Here is a 25,848-nt window from a genome sequence, read left to right on the forward strand (position 1 = left end):
TTTAAACAATTGTTTACAATCTATTACAATCTAAGAAAATATAATCTATATTTTATAAATCATGAATATTCGGATTTACTACATGGTAATCCCGATAGCAGTTCTTGATACGATCAAAAACTTGTAAACAATCGATGTATTGCAATGTATTGTGTGGATTACCCAGATGTGTCGTACAAAATACCATGCAATGACCATTTCTGTATTCCTTGATACCATTTTTTATGCAACAAGTCGAATGATCAGCCTTCAATATTCTATAGATAATAAAGAGGTTAAATTTATACAAAACTACAACCTACCTAAAGTTCGTTCGACCCCGTTCGATTTTTTATTACAAATAAAAGATGAATAGTATGCTAACAAGTTTATGTCAACTTATTATATTTTATCTATTTATTGCAACGAGTGGATCAAAAGTGTCCTAAATACAATTTTGTTTTCAAATTGGAAAAAATACGATATAGTAAAGCGACCAATTTATGCTTCTGATTTGATTATTTAAAAACCTCTACTTGAATAAACCAACACACCCTCGAAGTGGCGCAATTAAATGCTGTTTCGAGCTCATAACCGGGACACTGATTTGATATCACCGCTGTCACAAGCTAAAATAAACTTAAATGTGACAATTACTGAATCACCGATAACTATTTGTCGGAAGTAACTCATTTACATTACTGTAATTTTAAGACTGCAATGTGTAATTTTTGTAGAAGTTTAAAAAGCGGTAAAGGTAATGTATAAAGCAAATTGAAAGTGTAATTGTATTGTGCCGACCAAATTAATGAAAAAAGTTATGTTGGCTAGAAAACAAATGTTTATTCTTTAACATTTATTTTTTGTTAAGACTCGATAGTTTTATCACTTCTTTAACTACGAAAAGTTTTTAAACCTTTGAATTTTTATATTTGTTTTCTAATCAACATTTAAATCTACGAGAAATTTAATCATCTAAAATTTGAAATAGAGAAACACATACAATTACAAATAAACGAAAACACTTACCGATCGATCAGTAAATGTGTCATAATTGCATAAAAGTTGGCAAGATGGTGAAAGATTTTGCTTTTTGCAACAAAGAGTAAGTTTTTGGTTTGGTGACAAGGGAGATTTCGTTGGTACCAATGTCAATCCTTGTTCGAGATCAAGGCCTTCAATAATTTTATCCAACTTTCAACTTGTAAAGCTATTTTTTCGAAAGGAATGACGGAATAAGGACCCCAATTATTCTTATATATTTATTTTTATTAAATAAGAAGCTTGAAAAATGAAAAAGTAATGTTACTTCGAGCCGATTGTGTTGTTGTTGAAATGAATAACTGTGGCTGTGGTGCAAAAAGATTTGGAAAGATCGACTTCCAGAACTGTAATTTTTCATTCCATTTTCATTTAAACGTAAAAGTCGAGGTGAAAAAAGGAGGCGAGGGTCTTAATCCGAAATATATTGATGATACTTTTGGATATGCTTGATGATGAAGTTGGTTTAAATCAGAAATTCTTTAAGAAAATTCAGTGTTTTGAATTTTTACATTACAGAAGAAAAAACAAGAAAAATGATCATCAAAACAAAAAAAAAAAGAAGAAAAAAAAGGAAAGACCGGATTATTAAGTAGTCCGAATGGATCCCAAGGATTGTAGTAAAGTGGTTGTCGCACAGTATCATATTCTTGTTTTCGAGATGAAGAAAAGGAAGCGGGAATATTAGGAGTATAAAAATGCTTCTTATAATGATAAATGTTCTGCCGTCTTTGTTGCTGATAAGGAGATAGCTGCCTGCAATATATAGGCTTAATAATATAATTTACAGTGATATCATAATAATTTAAACATGATTTCAAGAGAAAGCCATGATTCTATGAAAATCTATGAAATTTAGTAACATACGGTGAATTTAAGCTGTTGATAACTGGAGCCAAAGCAATTTCGTTTGAATTATCCTAAAAATTGCAAACCAAAATAAAATTCTGCACTAAACCCTTTCTAAGAGAAATAGAAGGCTCGTTTTATGTATGAATCTAGCAAGAGTCTCTAATTAGTCGTACAGTGAACAGTAATGATCAGACATATTAAATATATGTAAGTTAAGAAAAACGAGACACCAACACTTCTGAATTTTTTCGTCCTATGTTCAACTCGCATTTTTGGTAACTGCACTACACCTTTCCAAGGTATATTGGTCTCATTAATTTTTCCAGCACCATGTCTATTATCACCATTATCTACAAAAATAGAGCAAAAAATTATGATAAAGTTGTTGAAATTACGACAATATGCTAAAATTACGATGATTAGATAGTCGATTAAAGTGCATTAAACGATATGTGTTAATGAGTTATTAATTATTATTAGTTTAATTGAGAAAGCAAAACGGTACCATAAAGAGGAACGATGGTAGTTGCTGGTGAAATATATATATGAGGTGCATACGCCGCTCGCACTGATTGATTGTAGTATTTACTACAAGGGGAATTAGATATATTTCATACTTAAATTACTAATTTCAAATCAAACTAATTAATTTCTTTCATTAGGAATCGAAAAAAATGGATAGTAAACAAGTTGAACTTTTTTGATTATATTAATATTTAGCACTCGTTGTAATACCAGTGTGGAATACGCTGCGTTTAAAATTTAAATTGCTCTCACACTATGGTAATTAGTTTATCAAACGATTCGAAATATCAACAATTACTCTTTCTTTCAATGTGGAATTCGAAATAAAACCAACCGGTTTTGAAGGATTTTTGTACTTTGAAGACGAGAATTAAAGGTTCGCAGGAGGCTTCCGGATGATAATCCATAGGATTTCTTCACGAACGATGATGACTTGGCCCTTGGTGCTCCTTAATTTTTATCAAAGAACAGAATGAGAAATATCGTGGAGATCAGCTTTATAATTCAATGAAATTTCTGTTTAGCGGAAGTCTGCGATGACAGAGAGATTTGTAAGCAGTGACAACTCAAAGGGTAACGTGATGCCGGCCAGGATGAGACTCGAACTCACGTAGGGGAACTCAGTAGATTAGCAGTCCATCGCCTTAGCCACTCGGCCAGCTGTCCAACAAACTTACCAAACTCATTTGTTATCAATTGCCAGTTTCTTTTATCATCCGCATTATTTTTCGAAGAATAAGGTAGTTTTTTTATCCCATTTCGAACTCTTAGAGTAATATGAGTATTGTCCATCTGTAAATGATTGTTATCAGACTGTCACATGTCACAGCGCAAGGGGTCGATTGATTAGCATTAGTTAATAAATAAAGAAGTCAAACTGAACTTTCTATACTAATATATTACTCTTTGTATCTAGCTTAAAGTTAGAGTAACAATTCAACTTTTCGCAGTTTCAAAGATTAAATATTTTACTAATTCCTTGCTAGTTAGTATTCTACTAGTCTAGACTTTCTAAACTTTCTAAGCAAGCAACTTATTTATATTCTTTCTGTTTGGGAATACTTCAATTCTTCTCAAAATTGTCATAAGTTGCCCTGGCTAAATTTTTCTTCGGCAGCTACTGTACGACACTTACCGCCAATCCAATGCACCGTAAAACACAATAACTGGTCCATAAGAATAACGTTATAAGTGGTTGCATAATGTCGGATTAGTCGTGATGCTAGTAGATGAAATGAAATATCGTCTTAAACTGTTGAGAAGGACGAAATGATATTAGCTTACTGCATTCACCATCTGCAAACCAACAACTTTAATGATTAAAAAAAGCATAAGCAACGATTTACTTTACTGCAAATGAGACTTTAACAATGAAATTAGGATTTTCTCTCTAGCTAGAACTGAATATTTCACTAATCTAAATTCATTTCACCCCATTTTATTTTTTCTTATATTTACACAAAGTAAATAAAACTATATCGGTGGTGACGAGATGATGTTGTAGAAGACAAATATTACTTCTGTTAATGATAATATAAAGATTTTTAAAATATAAAGAAAGAATTTTCGCAATTTTTTGAAAATAATATCGCTTCACAACACGTTCTGTTACACTGGTGAATTTCAGCAGCAGAACTGTTTGAGATAATCTAAAAGATTTAGGGTGTTGAGGTGCTGTCATTAGGATTTCGGACTTGCGGAAAGAGGAAGGAAGGAATTTGTGTGATATCTGTGATGAATAATGCGTTGTTGTTACAGTGAAGATCATAAAATATTTTGTGCGCTATCGACACATCCTCAAGTAAATGATATTAAAAAATAGAAAAAACTTTAATGAGCGGAGGCAATTGATATAGGAATGCTGAAGGGACTGTATCTATTCTCTTCCAGATTCTGTAACTCTCCCTCCCCCACTCAAATCTGTTTCACTCTGCTGTTTCAATCTCCCTCTCCTGTCTCCTGTCACCTTTGCCATTAATCCTGTTCACTAAAACAGGTTATTTTAATAGTTAATTAGCAGAAATTCTTTTTTCTCTACTCTACAATGTATTGAATCCCACAACTCATTCGTTTTTTATAATTCTTGTTCCTAAAGAAAGGTATCTACCGTCCATCTCCCATTCATGGTGGACAAACTGATTTCATGGAAAACTTTTCCTTTCATGAAAAGCTTAAATTGATGTAGAACCTGTTTATGAGATAAAATGCAATCCATAAAAGAATATACTTGTTTGTAAAACTCGTCTCGGTAATGCTTAGAAAATAAACGATTATTGTTCATTTATAAACCTTAATTAAAATATATGGTTAAAGTTGAAAACAAAAATGAATAAAATCATAGAAATCAAAGACTTATTAACTTGCTTTTTTGGGCATATTTAATTTTTGGGACAGACCTGCGATTAGAAAACCACTCTGCAAATATTTCGGAAATATGATTATACGTTATCACAAATCATATTGATAGCCGAAAAGGTGACAAAAGATTCTTTACTTAATTAAGCTCATACCCAATTCTTGCTTATGAGTAATAACTTAAATCTTCTTGCAGTAAATTATCGTTTCCTCCATGTTTCGGTTTTCATTTCATTATTTGAGCTATCTTCGATTTGTTTTCCTCTTCGCTTCTAAAATTATCATGTTTTTGTTAGTTTTGCACTTAAGTTGAGATTTTTTTGATATCATAGCTACACCAACCACTACTACCTTTATTTTAGTTTCTTGAAATAACCATTGCATCTCATGTGATACTCTTTCAAAGTTCAAAGTGTTAATGGTCTCTTAATTTTATCTATATTTGATTAGTATCAATGTTTTAAAAGTAATATTTGTTAAGGCTTAGCACACTAAACAGAATGTTATCTTCAAAATTGGACAGAAGAATAAGTGTAGAGATGATTACACTCCCCTTTACATCTTGACATTTTACATGATCCAATTCTTCCACAATTGACTTCATTGTATATCCTAAAAACTCTTTCAAATTTTAAACGGAAAAAGAAAATATCCTGCACACACTTTACGACGATAAGATTAATGCAATAATTAAGATATTGAAATGAAATATTATTGATTAGAAAATTTATGCAGTCGAAAATAATGTTAGCTATGTTATGCTTTTCAGATGTTTTTGAAAATTTTACGAAAAACATTCTCACAAATTTCAGAAAAGTAACAGAATTACTTTTATTTGTCAGTGTTTTCATTAAACAATGCAAAATACTCCAATTAAAACAAATCAACTAAAATATTTAGAATAGAAGAACAAAGGACATTGAAGCTCTACTTCAATGATGACTTTGAATAATATCATCTATAAAAATCGACAAGATCATCAGAAGTATTTATAGATAAGATGTTCCAAGAATTTGAATGAATTGAAAATTAATACGACTTCGTTACGTTGATACAGTGTCTTGCACGAAAAGTGCGAGAATATTCGAAGGCCTGGAATAATAAAGTAGGATAAAATATTGAGATTTTGAGAGAATTATTCAAGCTGATTTGCTGCTTTCGACATTTGTACAAAGAAACGAGAGTGTATTATGATTTGATTAACAACAGTCAAGGAAGTCAATCATAAATTTCTGTATTAGTAAGGAAACGTCACTGGAATTTTTAGTAATTAATAGGAGGTAACAAATATTTGAAAGCTGAAATCGACACAGAAGAAAAAAGAAATAAGAACAATATATGTATCGGTGACACATAAAAAATGTTTCTCAGTGTTATTGCTAGATTGGAAAATCACAAGAAGAGAGCGAACAAACGTGACAAAAAAGAAAAAATGGACAAATGTGATTTTTTATTCACTCTGTTTAATCATTTTTTACAGGAGACAAACTTTTTAAGTAAAATTTTATTTTGCTTGCAGAAGAAGATAAAATAATAAAGTTTTGCACAAAATTTTCAGTGAATAGTGCTTCAATATCTCCACAATATATAGTAGAGTTTTAAATTTGAATGATTTTAAGTGCATAATGCTTTTAGAAAAGTTCTGTTGCAACAATGTTTGTATGAAATGAACAATAAAGATTTAAGAATCTAGGCGCTATTGCAACAGTTCCGCACCTTATCTTTTTGCCAATAGACTGTGATTAAGTTTTGATGCGACAACAGTTTATATCTCAGAGTCACAGAATCAGCAATTAGAAATAAAAAACATCCCCAAAAAGATGTAATGAAAGAAGACCATTCTCTTAAATACGGATTACTTGAAAAGAGATATTGGCAAATTACAAATTTAAGCGGGGTCAGGGATCATTGCAAGATGAGCACAGAGAAATATATTTACAAACATCAATATTAGTGCTGAATGAGAGTGCCGTTTTTAGGTAGAAATAAGATTTGAAAATTACGACGTTATGTTATCCAAAGACTAATCAATATCCATTGTTGTTTCATTCCAAAATTGTTTATGCATTTCTCGAAATTTCAAAAGGAATTTGAAGCTTATTGTTATTGTCGAATTTTAGGTTGAGCATTAATATGGAGTCTTTTAACATATCGCAATCGTCTGCAATATGTCGAATTTGTCGTAGTGGAGAACAATCGATTGCACATGACGACAAATCAGCCGCTCATGAACCGCTAATATCGCCTTGCTTCTGCAGGTAAATAAATTCTCGATGCTATTATTTTCTTCTGCAGTCTCCTATTCATCATTATTGATATTTAATTCCTATATATCGGTGCTTTTCTATATTTTACAAATGCAACAGATTTATATTTCCATCAGTCCTTCCGTTTGCTCGTTTAACAAACATCAAATAATTCTAAATACTTTAAAATAAAAGGAAAAAAAAAGAATTAGTTAGATTAAGCATCATAGTGAGCTGTGATGCGATATCGATAATTTGATTTTCCTGATTACAGTCACTTGATCAGATCTTTTAATTCTGTCGAAGTTTAGCAGTGATCCTTAGAATATTCTAATAAATCCTTCTTTCCAAACTAAAAATCACATTAATAAATTACCATATAGAGGAACGATAGGCTTGTGTCATCGGAGTTGCTTGGAACGCTGGCTTGCGTCATCCAATAGAAGTGTATGCGAAATTTGTCATTTTACTTATCAGACTGCAAGGTATTTGATCATCTAATTTTTGCTTTCTGGACTTTTGCTGTAATTTGCATTTCGAGCAACAGCAAAATTCAAATTAAACCTCAAATTACTCTTAATTTTTTGATTTTTCAGTCTTATTTATTCAGATCTTCACTGATTCGATATTTGTAAAGTGTCTTAAGAAAGAATTATAAGGGATGAAATTCCAAATTCTCCACACAATTTTAAATCAGTGCGATTTGTTTTCTACATAGCATACAATTACATTCATCTCTTTAAGAAATAATTTCAGAAAATGAATGTAATATTAATAGACAAGTTTGTTGATAGATAAATTGTCTCTGCGTCAATATGACATTTTGAAAAATTTCGCTTCCTATTATCATGCGTACATTATTTCTAGTATTGTAACTGTTTTTAGCTTCAAAATCTCATTAATTTAAATTTCTGAAACTAGGGAAAGATCAATTAATTTTATTGTAGAATTTCAGCTTATTTCAATTAAAATATTTGAAATCAGCAAAATTTCTGACTGTTACAGACGATATCGCACATTTTGTGAATTTATGGGAAGCACAGATTCTTATTTACAGCGTCGTAATTTGATTATCGATATTATTTGCTTTGTCTTTTTTACGTCGATCGTTATCTGTTGTATCATACTTTGCTTATCGTTAGCGACACAAACAAAAGGCTTTGGACTGCGGAATAATTCGAAAGGGTTTCAAATGATTAGTTTGTTTTTTATGAGTCGTTTAATTTTTTAGACAGATAGATGAAGAAAAATGGTCAAACAGACACAGATAGACATCCGACTGACATTACTTACACATTCACTATTACTTATATATTACTCAACATTACTCGTAGGCTTGTTGATCCTATCAGTTTCATTATCTGTAGTATACTTTATATGGCTAATTACCATTATTATATTTCATATCAAGACTTATCTCGATTGGCGTCTATTAAATGAAGTAAGTTCATGATTTTCTAGTATTACTACTATCACTACCTATGAGATTCGATTTACGATTTATTGATTTGAACGATTCAAATGATTTATGTCATTATTTATCAAAATTTCAAGTTTATTTAGAGTTAAAAAAAAACAACCAGGATTTATCCTATATTTCTGCGTAACGAAGCAATCAATATGAGGCGTAGAATTAAATTTGGGACACTTTTTATTGAACGCTAAACTTCGGGAAATATTTCGGAAATGGAATTCAAAACTTATCAAAATTTCAAGTTTTGTAGGAAGTATTGGTAGTGGATCAGGAATCAACGTGTAATTCATGGAAAACTATTGATAGAGTTAGGCGACAAAGAGCAAAACCTCGAATGTACGCGGTAAATTTTGACAGCTTGATTGAGAAAGTTTGGAGGGTCAAAAGTCAATGGATTCTTTGCTATTAAACATATTAATTGCAGATTTTGCTATTCATTCGCATTATTTATCAAATTGGCAATAAATTTATTTTCTGATTGATTTTCGTTAGTAAATCCTAAGCAAAAAAAAATTTCATTTCAAAAGCGTTATTTACTCCAGATGCGCTTGCTATTGTGCTTTGATTTGCACTCCATTCTACGCGACTTATGCAGGAAGAATTTGGGTGTTTCATCTGCCAGTAATGCAAATTCAGGTAAATTTTAATTGGATTGAAACTGATCCCAAAATATTAAGAATAAGTCAGTTTGCTTCATTTCTACAAATATTCTATCTTCTTTGCACAGTGTTATCCATATAATTCTAATGCCACAATTTTTTTTCAGATAATTCCAATTCTGCGATCTCTGTTGTATCAAGTAATGCGTTAAATATGAATTATGATGATTTTGTACACCATCTACATCCCAAAGATGGTGAAATTCCTGTAATCGATTCATGCCAACACACGATGGCCTCGACACCTGTAGCTAATGAAAAGGCATTCGCATCCCCTCAAATATTCGAATATCCTTCCGTGAATTCTCACTTCACGAGTTTTAACAATGCAGTAGCATGAAAATCAGAGAAGAATGATACACCTGCACATGTATACATATATAATTGCTATCTTTTTATTTGTTTACTCAGAATTCTTCTGGACCACTTTCCTCTAGTTTATATTACTGCAAGCTTTCCAGAATTGGATTTTTCTTTTTCTTATTGATTGCTAAATATATTTTACTTACTTAACAAGTAGTATGATACCAAACTTATGCATTTTATGCAAATACATGTTTAATATTGATAAAAGTTCTTTTTGTTCCATTATCTTTTCCATGGTTTTTTGGTTAGTAAATAAATTCGAATCTTACAAAATCTCTTTTAAAAATTCCTGGGATATGTAATTATATAATAAAGCAGTTAAATTAAATTCAACATAAATTTCAACGTGTAAACAACAGACTGGAAATTCAGAAGTGGAAAATGAAGCGATAGCTAGCCACCACATTATTACAAGAAATACTGCAAAGAGGTTGCGCGATTTCTGATAACTTAACAAGGTATAGAAATAAATAAAGGTAACTTAACAACACATTAGATATTAATTTGAAACCATTTGGAGGAGGTGGTGGACTAGGTACAATCAAAGAATGGTCTTTTCTGATAATCCACTAATCCAAGACTGTCATTTCTCTTTGTCGCTAATTGTATTTAGATTGCAAATACAAAATCGATAAAAAGGCATTAAAATTGCAGTAAGTTTGGCAATATTTGATTTCTGCTGAAGAGTCCACTCAAGATGAATACGATATTATAGCTTCATTAAATTTCCGAAAATGGGAATCAAATTTTCTGCTTTATTGATTTGCACATTTTGCTGTTTTCTATTAGATGCGAAATATTTTTTCTATCAGTTTTTATTTGCTGTATTTTGCTGTTTTTATTTGATGAATTTTGTGAGGTCTTATCAGTTGAAACACTTGCAAAAGAATTACATCATCATCCTAATCCAAAATTCAAATGTCAAATTTCCTGAAAATGAATATCTGTTAGATGTGGGTAAAGAGTATAAAAAACTGGAGTTGAGAATGACAAAATATGGTCATCTGGAAATTTTGAAAAAAGAAATAAAACAACTACCAGCTGACGTGCTCAAATCGAGCGGTAATAGCGATTGTAACTATGACTGTGTAATAAAGTTTTATTATTCTTTTTTCTGTTATGAGAGAAATTAATCCAAATTACCTATTTTGTTTTGGAAGATAAGAAGCGGTGAAATGAAACATCCATTTGGCTTTGCATCACTTATGAGCTCTTATTTTTCTAAAACCGGTTCCTTTCCGGAACATCCTACTCAATTCTTTTGGCAAAGTTTTGGCTACAAACATATAACAATTCAAAATTATTAACCATTTGATGAAAGTTCATTTCTGAATTGCCTCTGATTTTTTAACTCAAATAAACAGAAAGAACAAAATATCCATGCTTATTTTTTTCCCATTAAGGTTTCCTCGAATGCTAGACACTGAAAAATATTATCTAATGTTGTTGCTCAGTGTAACTATCACCATTTATTGTAGTTAACAGTTATACAACAGCAACACATTACAAACTTGAAAAGTGCTGCAAAATGGAAAGTAATAGAGAACCGTAATTAATATCAGCAAAAAAAAAACCTTTAATGAAATTTAAAATATCTCCGGGGAAATAATTTCAGCAACTAATTACAAGAAAAATAGAATATTTCAAGTTGCCGTAAGTATACAATTAATCAGGTCATATATTTTTCTGAAAACAAAAGTGAAAGGAAATTTCGTTGTATTTTTTTTTTCTTCATTCTAAGTTTGACAACAATATTTATGAGAATATAATTCTATTCAACAAATAATAACGGTTGAAGGACTGTCGCTAAAATCGGTTTTCAATGGATTGGTGGTACAGATCCATAGCGGTACAATTTTTTTGAAGACGACGAGTGCTCAATTCTTCAATCATCCACCAGATTCAATGCTCGACGAAATTAGGAAGTTTTGCAATAAAAATATCAGTGGAAGTATGATCATCAGTGCTATATTCTACTTTTATGTCATTTGTCTTGCTAGTCTTTGTTCATTTATATATTTATTGCAGCTATATGATGAATGCCATTACTCTCGAAAATATGACTGAACAGTACTCAGGAAGGATACTTACTGATCTGTAACAAAGCATTTTACAATGTAATTATCATCAATTACTAATGAATTACGATGAAGAAAACATTGCTACTGCAATGTGAGAGATAGAATCGGAGAACAACACTAATAAACAACATTTCAGCTAAATATTCATAGTACAATTTAGCAACAGTGATTCAATAACTCAATTGGCAAATAAGCAATGGAAAGTTGACTTCGCCCATATCAACAGAAACTGAATAAAACAAAATTTTACTAATGAAAAAAATTACATTAGGAATGTAAAGGAAAAATAAGCAACTCTGTTCACACTGTATAGTACACGAAATTCTGTGCTAAAGGAAATTTCGAATCTTTGCTTCATTTATGAATACAGTAGATGCATGCTATTATTTATACTGTAACACGTAACGTTTCACATCTTCTACATTATAAGTAATCCATAAAAGATTAATGGTTTAGAAGACATGTCATATTCAGCAAGTTATTTGCGTAAATTTGTATGAAATCATTTAATTTATTTTCAAACCCAAGTTTTGGACAATGACCACCATTCTAGACTTCAAAATATCATATCAAATAAGAAACGACTTTTTATCAGATATTCGCGATTCACAAATTTTCATTCCAATTAATAAAAACGAGTTGAAAAATAATTCCTTATTTCAGCCTTTTGCTCCGGCAACTTTTCCAATGTCTCTCCTTGGATCTATCTGAATAAAAGTCTATTTACTTGTGTGAAAAGATGTGCACTAACTGGTGAAACCAAACTGTATTAGAAATTAAAGAAGGAATACTATGTGCATGAGAATTTTTAGGAAGCCAATTGAGCATTGGTCAACCAGAACACTGTTTTGCTATTCTTAGGTTTTTTTCAAACCTCCAAATGCTCCTCAAAATTTCCCATTAAAATAATTTTTCTGAGTATCTGCTTATAAGATAACTGGAAAATAACTTTAGAGCATCTAACTAATCAACCAAATTTAAATAGATTCAAATTTCTTCCTACATCTTTCCGAAACTCAATTTTCAGACCGCTAAGTATTAAGTGATTGTCAAAATATTGAAGTGATAATTTAATAAACTAGGATCTTTTACTTATTTACGATAAAGTTGACTTCAGTCCCCGAAAAATCTTAATAAAATTCTGATATATGAACAGTTAGAAGATCAACAAAACATGCAAGAAGTATTTTGATTAATGGCATACGCTCATTCTTTTCTTCGTTTTCTCGGAATATTACTATCATTCTCTTTTTCAATACCACGTATTTCCATCGGCTCATCGATAATCCACTGATCCTTGTTCTCTGTACGAATTACTGTAGAGGTGCCATCAATAAATCGGGTTTTGAAAAGCACATTTGCGTGGTTGAACATTCCATCTTTTAACGATACTATTATAAACTGAAATCGCAAAACAAAATAAAGTCATGAATAAAATTATGAATTAGAAAAATAGAGGAATGAATGCAGAGTAGAAAAGCCCTAAATTAACAGGTTTTTGAAGATGAAATCAGAAAAACAATCTTAAAAAACAAAAAATTTTTGAAGAAATTTGTCAAAAATAATACAAGAAAATTTAAAATAAAAAAAAAATTTTAAATAAAAATAAAATACAAATCTATTCTGTTCGTTATTTTTCCATTCCCCAACTTTCAAAGTCTTATACAAGCATCCTCGAAAATGCTTGATGATATACCTGTGATTCTTTGAAATGTGTTTTGATCATGGCACCAATATTTTGAGTGTGTGACAAATCGAGCGCAGCATCAACTTCATCCAGGATATAAATTGGAGCAGGTTTGAACTTTAACATCGCTAATACTAGCGATAAGGCTACTAAAGAACGCTGACCTGAAATAATTACTTAACTTACAATTACTAAGCTAAGCTTCAGCATCGACAAGCTACAATTATTTACAAAATCCATCCAACATCTCGGAATACCTATTATTATTCAATATATGGATAAATAACCAGTTATCAGTAATGAACAAAATATTTCTGCCAGAAAAATGTAAAATTTTCAAAAATGATTTACGAGAAGATGTGATATAATAACATATAAAAAATAGCACATGTAATAACATAAAAAACCAACCACCACTCAATTCGCCAAGTGAATCTTTCCATTTGTTTCTGAAAGCAACTTTTACTTCCAAACCACCTAACGCGGAAGTGGCACCTGAAGGAGGTTCCAGTTTTGCACTTGTACCAGGCAGTAACGTAGAAAAAATGTTACCAAAGTCCTACAAAAGAAAAAAATTTAGTGCGAAGAATTATTTCCATAAATCCTACTGAATGTAAATTACAAAAAAGTACACGGTTCTCAATTCCTTATAACTACTTATGTTCTAAATAAAGAATTACCAAAAAGATACAAAGCAAATCCTCATTTCTAAAAAATATCCATTTAAAAAATCAATAAAATCCTTACTTACTCGATTTACTTTTTCATGAGCTTTAATAATTTCATTTTTCTTTTTGATATCCAATTTTTCAATTGCATCTAGCAATTTCGCTTTATCATTCATCAACTGCTCCATTTTGGCTTCCAGTTGTCGACACTGTAACCACAGAATATGACCAATTTCGAACAATACAATTTCGAACAATATATCAACTAGGATTCTTTGGGAAAATTATTGGAAATTTTGTTCCAAAATCACTAGTTCTTCGCTTTTTACTTTTAATACTTCATCCATTAATTTTACTAAAAACTCCCATACGGGAAAAGCTATTTCCAATAATCCACTAAAAAATTAATAATTACTTGCTCTTCCGCTGTTCCTAACATATTCATTGCTTTTGCATTGATACTTCTTTCCAGTGCATGTTTTCGAGTAGTCCTGTCCTCCAATTCTTTATGACCCTTTTCGATGGAATAATCGGTAAAATCATATGCAGTACCAGCTTGGCCAAAATGGTGTTTTTCTTCCATAATCCAACTGTGCTGCTTCTCTAGTCTAGCTGCCTGTAATTTATGAACCAAAATCATTTAGTCATGTAAATAACGTCCAAACAAGACAAGTTGAAGATCTCAAATGTTAAACATAAAATGATAATCATGGAACAGACCCTTCTAGAACAATCTTCTACATTCTTTTTCATATCCTGGATATCTTTCTGTAGTTGTTCTTTTTTAAGATCAGATTCTTTCAAGCTTTTCTTAAGTGCATTCACCATTTCTACTACAGATCGTATGTAAGCATCACGTTCACGCATTCTTTCCGTGAACTTCTGCATTTCTTTTTTCGCCTCTTCCGCTTCTTCCTAAAAATTCAGAAGGTTGGAGAAAACTGAAAATTTGATAGAATATTTCAAATCATTCTCTTAAAAAATATGACTATGTCGTCTTGCGGCTGAAGGAAGTAACAGTAAGATACCCAAACAGAGAATTGATAGGTAACGGCAGTTTACTGAAATTGAAATGACCTAAAAGACGTAATATTACTACCGAATTTATTTGAGTCATTAATTTGATGTTATATAAAATTAAGCTGCCAATTTTAGACTATAACTTACCTTAGCTTTCGCAACGTTCCCTTCCAAAACAGTCATCTCTTCGACACCCCGTTTAGTTTCCTTTAGAAAAACTGATAATTCCTCTTCGTCTTCAGCTACTGTCTTTTGCAATGAAGTTATTTCTTCTCTGCATAGTGGATAAAGATTATGGCAACAGTGGTAGGCAATACAAAGAAAATTTTAACGCTGTTAAGAAAAACATACGAAGAAACATAAAGAAAAGAAAAAATTTTTTACAACAGAGCAAAAATAACAACCTCAACGTCTCGAGAGAAACTCTTGCTTTTTCAAAACTGCTTTTCAAACTTGCTAATTCTTTTTCTGCCGTACCTAAATCTTTTTGAGCTTCTTTCTTCTCTTTTTCCTATAATTATGAACTAGAACTAAACACTACATTGATAATAACTGAGCAGAAGAAAACACAGATAAATAGCGTAAAATAGTTAAATCATATCTATAAATAATGCTGAATTGATTGTACAGTGATAATTCAAATTAGTAACTTGATGAAAAAAATAAAAACTAAAATAATTATGAATAATTTAGGATGAACGATAAATCAGAACAATTATGTCACCAATAATGTTAAAACCTTCCTTCTGAGTAAAGAAATTATTATTATTATTCATTTATTCGCAATTATGAAGAGAAATTTCATGAGCAAAGAAATTATACAGGATTTTTAAAAACAATTAGATTACCTGGAACATTTTTTCATTTTTTTTCCGCTCATTTAAAACAGTTATCTTCTCTTCTAGTTTTCTCCGTTCCACGTTGCCATTTTCTACTGTGTCTCGATACTGTGGAATTTCCTTACAAAAAGGTTTATTAATACCTTATGCTATCTTTACATCCTTATATCTTTTTATCATTTACACTATCATTATATTATTTCTCCATCTATTTTTGAAGCTCTTATCCAATTCTTCCCACATTTTATTTCTCTGCACAACAAAATACGCTTCTCTAATAATGACAATAAGTATTACTAAAAAGCAACTATGGAATAAAAATTCAGAAAAATAAGCTTTTAAGAATAAGAAATCTCAAAATCAGAAAAGCGTTCAACAGTGATAACTACAACAGTGGTTTTAGTTCATCAAATCTACTTCATCAACTAATTCTTCAACTTAAAGCAAAATAATTCTGCTGAAGTCAACAAAAAAAAATTACAAAGAAAGATACCGATTCAATGTCATTAATTTCATTTCGTAAAATTTGAGCAGCGCTGTGTTTCATATTATCTTTGATAGCTTGAAGACGTCTAGAACACTGTCCATGTTCGCCACTAAGTTCAATGTACTGCTGTCGAATTGGTGCCAATATTTTTAACTGATCTATAAATTTAACCTCTTAATGACAGGTAGCTATTTTTCGGTCAGATCTTCCCCGATATTCAATGTAGATCAAAAGTATTATTAGGCTGATACAAAAGTAATCGTGAGTTTTTTTTGTCGTTGAACTTTCCCACTTTATATACGAAAAAATATAGCTTTATTATAAAATTTTAGTCTTTTTTTTTTTTTTTTTTTTTGTAAGAATTGGTTAATTGCTATTTTATATTTATTTCAAACAAAAAAAAAAAAAAAAAAAATACAGGGTAAGGAATAAATCCGACTGATTTTTTATGGGAGTTTAAAGTCGTTCAAAAAACAGCGGATGAAATTTGCATTACTCTGATGGTAGTAAAGTCAATGAAAGTACAATCGAATGATGATTTAAAGTTTTCCGGAGAAACAGGAACTCTGAAGAAGTCTTATTAAAAGTTGGAAATGATAGAATATAAAACCTTCCATCATCAAAAACAAAGTTGATGAGGAATTCAAGGAATGAGGTAATCGTCATCAAATAAATCACTGTTTCTTTTTCTCTTATTCTAAATAGTAATAACAAATCAATTTCTAGCATTTCAGGAGTTCAGCAAATTGAACTACAAAATCTTGCTTCATTCATTGTATTAATCTAGCTACTTGTTAGTCGAATAATACTTCTTGAAAAATCTGGAAAAAGATGTTTTATACGAGCAAGCTTAAAATTCTTTCAAAACTGGTCGAATTTCTAAATATGGTTTTCAATGTTCAAGTAATAAATAAACTTATCATTCGTTGATAAGCATATAACGATTGCAAGGTTGTTATTTTAATTAATGAAGAATGTCAGAGTACAATTACAATTAACTAAAATGAATCATTTGAAAACACAATTATTTTTCCCTCAACCCAATAAATTTTTCCTCAGTAAATGAAGGTGCATACCTTCCAATTGATGTAAATGACAGTCGATTGCAGTGATACGCTCAATATTTTTTGTTGTGGCGTCCAAAGATGTTAAAAGAGCAGACTTGTTACTACGAGATCCTGAAATCGTCAATTTCACTAAACAACTATTAATTCTGAAGGAGTATTAAAATTAATTCAAATAAGCAATATAAATGAAAAGATGCAGGATTGGAGCATTGAAACCCACGAATATAAAAAACCTTCGATTTCTTAATTCAACTATTTCGGAAATGTTCAAACCAACCTCCAGTGAGCACACCACCAGGACTGAAATCACAACCAGCCAAAGATACTGATCTTGTATTAATCTGAGCATCAAATGTTACCTGAAATCATAAACAAATGAGTGTTTAGGCTTTCTTTGCAAAGTTGATAAGATGTACTGAACGACGATGCCAGACCCAGTTGACGATAGTCATCTATTTTTAACGGTGTCGTCCATTCAATCATAGAGGTTCAGAAATTTAGAATTCTTTCTTTATATTATCACATGATCTAGCACGAATAGTAAAATTAGAGAGAAATCATAGAGTAAGGAGAACATGAACTTAAAGATCACAAACAGAATGGATGTTTATAGTGACTAGATGTGTTAGTCATTAGTTTTTTGGAAGTTCCATTTCTATTTCTCTTTTTTTCTAGGAAAGAAATAAAATTTCTGGCCTTCCAACTTTATTATGAAACTTAATATCCAAGCCACGAAAGTTAAGAATTTTAGAAAGTTATGATTTTGTAAGTCGAAGATAAAAAAAAAAGCTTTAGGAAACATTGAAATCTTTAATAACTGTATTCAATGCTCCAACTTTGCATCTTTTCCCTTCTTCTCTCATAACTAAAAAATTTGACAAATTGTACTGGAGGATATTAAAAATCATGAAACTTTAGAAAAAAGATTCCGAAGTCGATTTTAACTTATGCATTTATACAAATAAAGTTAACCTTTTTTGCATCATTGTCACTTGTGCATATGAAGACATTGCCAAACACATGACGCATGGCTGATTCAAGTTCAGGTTCATATTCAATTAAATCTTTTGCTATGAAAACATTTTCCTTGCCAACCTGGAAAATCAAAATGAGAAAATGTATGGTAAGCTCACAAAGTAGCATTAAGTTACCAGAAAAAGTTATGGGAATCTACTATCTATAGACGATGTAAACACTAGAGAAAAAATTTTTCTACAAAAATCTGTAACACTAACCAAGTCCCGTGCTCGCTGCAATTTACGATTGTCAAGCGCTCGACCTTCGATTTTATCCAAAGGCAGAATAGTTACTCGATGTCTCAAATTACCACTTTTCAACAAATCCCGGCCAACTTTTGCATTTCGTACTATGATATTATACAGCTGAATGGAATTCCGTTACAATTCATAATTTTCCTGAGTACTAAGAGCGTTTCAATAAAATTCAAGTGTAGTTGAATCAAGAAAGGTAATTAAAAAATTGCATAATAAATCTCAGCATATGTTCCACGATTTTCAGCAAATATAAGAAATTTGACAATAGTAGTAGACTCTTCTAGAGGAAACTATTTGCAATTTCCAGTCTTAGAAAGGAAGAGCGGTGATATTCAAAACGATAAGCATTCTCATAGTCTGAAAAAATGAAACAAGTTTTTTCTTCTTTTAGTAATTTTCACCAGCTGTTATTTGCGATCCTTTCTGTTTTCTTTTTATTTGACCGTGCTGGTTGCAATCCTGGCAATCAAGCAAAAGATAGATTTTAAGAATTTTAAGCAGAAATATTTAGAGATTTTTCAAATGTTGAAAACATAAGCCATATTTCTTAAATATATTCGATTTTTTGATGCTAGGATCTATAAACACATCAAAGTAAGCTAAGGAACTGCTGACGAATTTCTTTTTATTATATTTCCGTTTTGATATAATTCTGTTTTGCCTAGCTTTATTTATCATTTTTAAAATAGCTGATCATCTCAAACGATTTTTCACTTTCATTTTCAACTTCATCTAAACACTCGTCAATTCCACTTTTTATTTACAGAACAACTAATCATAAAAAAAACGAGAAAAAGCGAATACATTAATAAGTTACTAAAGATGCAAAATGATGAAATGATCATTATCATTAGCCAATTCTGATAAAAATCATCAGCAAGAAAAAATATTTTAAAACGAATAATTTAAACACAAGTAAAACAGGAATCAAGCGATTAGTTTTAAGTTTATTTAGTATTTTCATGCGGCATTTGATTAAGAGGTAGCTATAAGATGATAATAATGAAAACTATTGATGATTAATCCTAGAAAAAAGGAAGTTAGAGAAAAAAGTAAGTTAAAATGTTTCAAATAGGGTAAAATTTTTAAGAAAAATGAAGAAAAACAAACATTTCATGGCTGGTACATCAAAATTATTTGTTTGTTATAAGACCAATTTCGAGAAGCTAAAACAAACAGTCATCTTAAACAAATAGAATAAAATGAAGAAACAAACCTACATGAACTGTTTAGTTGAACTCTATAAAAAAAATTTTGACAAGATTTGTTCAAAATTATGTTACACTTTGTTAGGAAGTTAATTTGTCTTAACAACCAAAAAACAACAAAAAGAATTACATAACTGATTTTTAAGTTTTTCCAAAGATAGTGCAGATGCTCCACTAAATCGAGTAAAATATTCTCATAAATATGCCATTTGTGTCTTCAATTTTTCAAAATAAAAAATAAGTGTATCAAGTATTTTTCTTCAGTTACGTCTTATTATAATAGTTCATAAGATGAAAGACATGCACTGCCCGCAGCAAAATAAACATTTCAGTAACATCTAATGCTTTTAAATATTTCAATTAAATACAGCACTTGAACAAAACTGTAAAACAACAGATCTGGATGGACACTACCAAGGATGCAAATGAAGAACACATACTTTTTAATGCTTCTTATAAAACTTAGTACTTCAATTCAATTTTTAAAACGATTCAACATTTAGAAATTAATTTAAATCATTTTTCTAGTGTTAAATTGCTTTTTCCTCTTTTGTCAAGCTTTGAAGAAAAAAGTGCAAGCTGAAGGGGAATAGTTCGAAATAATCTAAGCAAGAAACCACTACTGAGTAGGAAGTTATTACAGATAGATTATAATGTCCTTAAGCTTCAAGAGAAATTTATCATAAAATTTTCAGAAAAAAAAATAAAATTTTTTTTTCTCAGAATAACAGAGGGTTCATTTACGTATACTCAATAAAGAGAATCCATGGAAAAGAGTAACTGATGTTTGGGCTGAACTTATGAAATTATTTATTTTCCTATAATTATAAAATCCATTTTCTTTGTCATTTTATAAAATTAGCATATATTTCCACTTTCTTTTTTATTATTATCCATTAAACGAAATATATGCATCTACTGGATGAAATTTTTTTTTTTAACTAGAGTGGTAAACGAAAGCACGACTTTTTAAAGAAGAATTAAGATAATCAGATTCATAGATATATTATTCTGAATCTTATATTGCAAAAAGTCAAAACTTACGGCTCCACCACCAGCAACTTCCAAAGCAGTTGCAAATCGAAAATCACGAATTCGGAACAATTTAGCAACAATCCCATTAACTAAACGACGATCGAAATTTGGGTACGGATCCGAATAGTCGAATTTTAAATATGGATTCCTAGATAATAAAAATAAAAAGTAACAATAACGATAAGGATTGAATGAAAAAATTACCTTACGTTTGACATTTTTGACTGTGTGGAGAAGGAAATAAGAAATAGTCTAACAAAAATTGTTTATCCTGGATGTTTATTAAAAAAAGATAATATGATCCTAAATAAATAACAAGTATTTAAAACATCAATACCGAGCCTCAAAATCCATTACAGCATCGGCCAAAGCACTGCGTTCTGCAGCAAGAGTTCGACGTTCGTTAGCAATTTGAAGTCCAGTTTCTTCATTGAAATTTAGTCCATTTAATTTAGTCTAAAAACGATAAAACACAAGAGCAATGATTCATATGTATCAAAAGTTATGTGTGTTTTCATTTGAGGAAAAAAATATCATATTCTTAAAGAACTGTAAACATGAAAACGGTGACTGGTCAGACACGTCTTTAATATTGTATTATAACTACTACTACTACGATTTATTAATTTCGAGTTTTGATATTGAAAACTTTCGAACTTTATCTTAGAAAATAAAGCTACCATGACAAGGTCATCAAAACTTTAATACGTATGATGGAAATAAAAATTTTTCAATCTGAAATAACAAAGCATCTAGCAGTAACCTCTATGGATCGCATTTGCTGCTCCAAATTTGATCGTTCGCGTTCTTCTGAGTCGGCCTGATTGGTTATTGCATTTAATTCGTCTTTCTTTTTCGCTAACAATGGTTCTAGTTGTTTCAATCTGGAAATCTGCATATGAATGAATATCTCTTAGAACTAAGTTCTACATAGAAAAAAAAAAAACTGTTTATAAAGGAGATCACACTAACTGCATTGGTAATGACAATATTCTTCTCAGTGATTAGGTACGAGTAATGCTTAATGCGACTGAATAACATGAAGCTTCTATTACCTTAAGTGTTTATAAAGCAGCACAATCTTTCGAGAAAGGAAAAAAAGAGGAAAGAAAAAGAACTTCAACTATTGTAAAGATGCACCTCATTTGAGCTGTTTTTATCTTCGTTTCCAACGCACTTAGTGCGCTTCGCTGAGCTGTAAAACAAACCATGATTTATCATTTGTCAATTCTCACAACAATTAAAGCAAGTTAACGCTTAATCGTGCATGATAATTCTACGTAGTTCTGATAAATTACAAGCCAGTCTCACAGCATAAAAGATAAAACATACGATCGAACAATGAGTCCTTGAATAAAAGTCCTAATGGCCTAAATAAATCAAGGACATTGAAGCAGACCTGTTAATTGAGCATCCAAAGTAACGGCGTGTCCATCTTCATCAGTGATCATGCCTTTCGCCAACGCTTCCAATTTATTCCGTGCACGCTTTACTGCTTCCTCTGCTTCCTTACCACGCTTTTCTTCACCACCAATTTCAGTTTCAAGTTTTTTAAGTTCACGGCATTTCTTTTCTAATTCATTCTTATCCTGTAAAAGCAACTTTCATTTGATAAGGCTGGCGGAGTCAAAAGATCAAAAGATCTTCGTATCACTGTACTTATCCTATACAAAACAAAGCATGATGAATGCATAAATATTGCAAACTTATCACATCATCATCCATTAACTTATCACAAACTTATCACATCATCATTTGAACAAAACATTTCCAAAACCAAAAGACTTTTTTACATTTGCTTTATCGAAAATTCTAACCGACTGAATGCTTTTAGTTTTGCGGTCAATAGCTGTTCTCGTTTCTTTCTCTTTATCAAGCATAGCATCACGACCTGCTTCTGCTGCTGTTAATGCTGCCATAGCATTTTTAATACGATTTTCAATTTCCTTCCTTTCCCATCCCGTTTTCTATAAAGAGACAAATATTAAGACAAAGCCATTTACTTAAGTAACTCAAAAATTGGCTCTTCTCAAGTGTTGAAAATACCTCAAACCAAAATAAATATTTATGGATTTAATAAAGAATTGATAAACACATCTTTCTTTCTATGAACTTCGAGCTTTTATTTTTTTGTTTCCTCTTCGAGCTTTTTTAACTTAAAGAAAAAACTCCTACATTATTCTTATTATCTTCAAGTTCTTTAAGTCGGAGTTCTTTCCGATCCAATTCTTCTTTCGCGTCATAAATGTCCTTGTCTACTTCGCGAATTCGATCTTTCACGCTAGTTATATCGTCTTGTAACGTATGGCTGTGAGTCTAGAAATAATATAACATGCAAAGATAAATAAGAAAAAAAAATTGTTTTTTTAAAAACACTGCAGAGGTAAACAACAAAAAAAAATTTTTTTTTTTAAAAAATGTTTAAAGAATGGGACTCCTCTGTACATATCTTGTTGAACTACTTCCTTCATTCCTCAACTAAATTTCGATTTTTTTTTTTCAGTAAAACATATGCACCAACCAATGAGCTCATGAAATCAAATGCGATAAGCTTTCGTTGAAGTGCTTCCAACTCCCTGCCAATTTTCTGATATTCAAGGAAATTACTTCGGTCTCGTTTCAATTTCTCTACTTGTGGAAGGATGTCTTCTTCCATCAGCTAGAAACCAAACTATCTTTAAGATATTTCGAAAAACAATAGTCTAATGGATATAATGAACTGAAATGAAATACAATGCTGGTATAGAATGTATATCAACTAATCGCATTTTTCAGCAATGAATGTGAATTTTTTATGATGCCTGGAAGCATCTAAATAAAATGGCTCATAGCTTATATAGAACGTTAAAAAAAAAACGAACTTAGAATTCAAAAAAACACCTGTTTTATTTCAGCCATTTTGCCTTCTTTTTTTTCTATTGTACGTACAGCGCTTTGCTTTTTTGCTTCATACATTCGTGTTCCAGCCGCTTCTTCGATCATTCCAACGATCTAAAAATAGATTCTGTAATGATTACATCGATCTGCTAATTAAATGCAATCAATATAATCAATCTTCTTACACATGTATGCAAGATAAGAAACTCCCAAATCTTTTGCTTCAATTCTAGATATTGAAGATCAAGATTTTTATTTCCCATGGCTTATAAAGGTCACTGCTAATCAGAACTGAAGAAAAGAATAGTCAGATTATTTTTCAATGTTTCTAAAATTAAATGAAACTAATAATCCTTCCGAACCTCCATTGGTTTCATATTCAGGACCTTTGTAATACGTCCTTGCATAATTAAGAAATGTGGATTATTTACATTCAAACCAACTGTCCGAAACATATCTGCAACTCTGCTATTTGTTGCTGCAGCTCCATTGATGGTGTATGTATTTCGACCATTTATTACTATCTGCAATATGAATGTCTTTAATCAAGAAAAAAAACCGAATATAATTTATAGCCACTAATTATGGTCACTAGGTTTTTACTTTCTATGACTCACAAAAGTCATTGCTAGTCAGAATTGAAGAGAAAATAATAATAGAACAGTATAGCTCGAATCATTTTTCAAATGCAAGATAACACAATACTATGAGCTTATATTCGGATTTTAAGATAGACTTGAAAGCAAAGAATATCATGGCTTAAATTATCTAAAGGTAATGAAATAAGTCGAATCAGGATTTATTGCTGCAAGCAAGCTATATATATCAAATTATTTTTATTCTTAAAATTTCATGTCTCTTCTGAATAGATCCATTTAATCTTTATCCTTTTGATACTTCGATATTTTAAATAGCAGAAATAGAAATCGATCTCTGATTCATTAAATATTCACAAAAGACGCATCAAATATTTTATCATTAGAATTATATTATTAATAACTCTTATTAATAATATGATGATGAAGTTGCAAATATTAGGAAATTTCTGGTTCTTTTTCTACTGCCCCGCAAATTTAGATGCAATATTACAAAGGGATCGATGTTCACCCTCTCATCGACAAAGAGTTAAAAGTTTGTATACCATGTTAGAATTAAGATTTAAAATTGAGTTTAAACATTTTCTGAAACGAACTTGTCGTCGAACAATAATTTCATCATATTTATCAAAGCCAACGGGTCGATTAGAGGTGTCTGTGTTATCAAATGTAATTGTTACTGTAGCCTTACTAATACCAGCTTGGCCCTGTTTATAAACGAGATCCGAAAGCTGCGCAGCACGAACCTGCAGCAATACATTCGTTTTAATTGCTAATCTTCGATTATGCATTAAAACACATAACTTAAATGCCGAAAATAAGTGTTACCAATTTTTTGTGCATTAATCGCATAAATTAATAGGTTACTCACGGGTTTTTGCAAAAATTTCATCAAATTCATTTCCACACCAAACAGAAAGTAAACATTATAGACGGATTTCTAACTTTTAATAGCTTGCCTCTAACATTATCGTTTAGTGTTAATTACATGCCTATTCCGGAAGGAAATTTGCAAACTTTGCCTTTTTTTTCATTACCTGACTCAAATTAGAAATACCAAGGACGAAACAAATAGCATCGAGGATATTTGATTTGCCTGAACCGTTTAAACCTGTGATTGCATTAAATTGTGCATCGAAGCCATCAATAATCTGTCGCTGGGCATATGATTTGAAGCCATCTATTTCGATTCGTTTTATGCGCATTCCTGCAGTCATTACAACTGTTTTTAAACAAATATATCGCTTCTATCTTTATTCAGTTGTTTTATCTTCCTTCTCCACATCTTCATTTACATCACTTCTATGCTTCTTCAATTTTCTTTTATTCTCTTCCAATCTACATATCCCACCGCCTATTCTCAACTTCTTCTAGCCAACTTCTACGTCTTGAACTCTGCACCATCTACTTACAGAACCAATAACCAGTAAGCACACCAAAACAAGGATAGTATTCGCGCTCTTTCCTCCATTCAGCCGTATGCAATCGTTAAATACCGTCCATCAGTTGTGC

The 25,848-nt window shown here is 30.9% G+C and overlaps 3 protein-coding genes and 1 non-coding gene across 6 annotated transcripts; 1 reads left to right on the plus strand and 3 right to left on the minus strand.

The window, feature by feature from the left end:
- Nucleotides 1–52: 52 nt before the first annotated feature.
- Bm6761 (Uncharacterized protein) lies at nucleotides 53–3,598 on the minus strand (the record flags this gene model as incomplete). The annotated part of the gene is made up of 11 exons (XM_043079009.1): nucleotides 53–247; nucleotides 534–608; nucleotides 1,009–1,154; nucleotides 1,289–1,367; nucleotides 1,602–1,776; nucleotides 1,888–1,940; nucleotides 2,107–2,222; nucleotides 2,378–2,460; nucleotides 2,732–2,846; nucleotides 3,075–3,189; nucleotides 3,533–3,598. 11 exons carry the CDS (start codon nucleotides 3,596–3,598, stop codon nucleotides 53–55), a joined length of 1,218 nt encoding a protein of 405 aa, XP_042934943.1.
- Bm14562 lies at nucleotides 2,983–3,063 on the minus strand. Its single transcript has one exon. It is a non-coding gene; the product is annotated as a tRNA-Ser (tRNA).
- A 3,287-nt stretch (nucleotides 3,599–6,885) lies between the features above and the next one.
- On the plus strand, nucleotides 6,886–9,471 carry Bma-marc-3 (Uncharacterized protein; the record flags this gene model as incomplete). Of its 2 annotated transcripts, none has more annotated exons than XM_043079010.1 (7): nucleotides 6,886–7,010; nucleotides 7,382–7,483; nucleotides 8,004–8,197; nucleotides 8,333–8,439; nucleotides 8,723–8,815; nucleotides 9,015–9,108; nucleotides 9,239–9,471. In XM_043079010.1, the coding sequence occupies 7 exons, from the start codon at nucleotides 6,886–6,888 to the stop codon at nucleotides 9,469–9,471; spliced, it is 948 nt and encodes a 315-aa protein (XP_042934944.1). The 2 variants fall into 2 exon arrangements, with proteins under 2 accessions (XP_042934944.1, XP_042934945.1); XM_043079011.1 differs by having other exon boundaries at nucleotides 8,723–8,808; nucleotides 9,239–9,283.
- A 3,313-nt stretch (nucleotides 9,472–12,784) lies between these two features.
- Nucleotides 12,785–25,553, minus strand: Bma-mix-1 (Uncharacterized protein; the record flags this gene model as incomplete). 2 transcript variants are annotated; one of them, XM_043079012.1, is made up of 26 exons in its annotated part: nucleotides 12,785–12,979; nucleotides 13,275–13,429; nucleotides 13,677–13,824; nucleotides 14,017–14,142; nucleotides 14,349–14,549; nucleotides 14,654–14,848; nucleotides 15,101–15,227; nucleotides 15,358–15,464; nucleotides 15,802–15,912; nucleotides 16,286–16,437; nucleotides 17,356–17,457; nucleotides 17,624–17,705; nucleotides 18,319–18,441; nucleotides 18,582–18,728; nucleotides 20,873–21,011; nucleotides 21,201–21,319; nucleotides 21,627–21,747; nucleotides 22,004–22,058; nucleotides 22,263–22,452; nucleotides 22,681–22,830; nucleotides 23,039–23,179; nucleotides 23,385–23,522; nucleotides 23,744–23,854; nucleotides 24,172–24,264; nucleotides 24,933–25,082; nucleotides 25,374–25,553. In XM_043079012.1, 26 exons carry the CDS (start codon nucleotides 25,551–25,553, stop codon nucleotides 12,785–12,787), a joined length of 3,558 nt encoding a protein of 1,185 aa, XP_042934946.1. The 2 variants fall into 2 exon arrangements, with proteins under 2 accessions (XP_042934946.1, XP_001900116.1); XM_001900081.2 differs by having other exon boundaries at nucleotides 24,103–24,264.
- Nucleotides 25,554–25,848: the final 295 nt, after the last annotated feature.

The sequence above is a fragment of the Brugia malayi genome (assembly GCF_000002995.4).
Source record: "Brugia malayi strain FR3 genome assembly, contig: Bm_v4_Chr2_contig_001, whole genome shotgun sequence".
Lineage (NCBI taxonomy): Eukaryota > Metazoa > Nematoda > Chromadorea > Rhabditida > Onchocercidae > Brugia > Brugia malayi.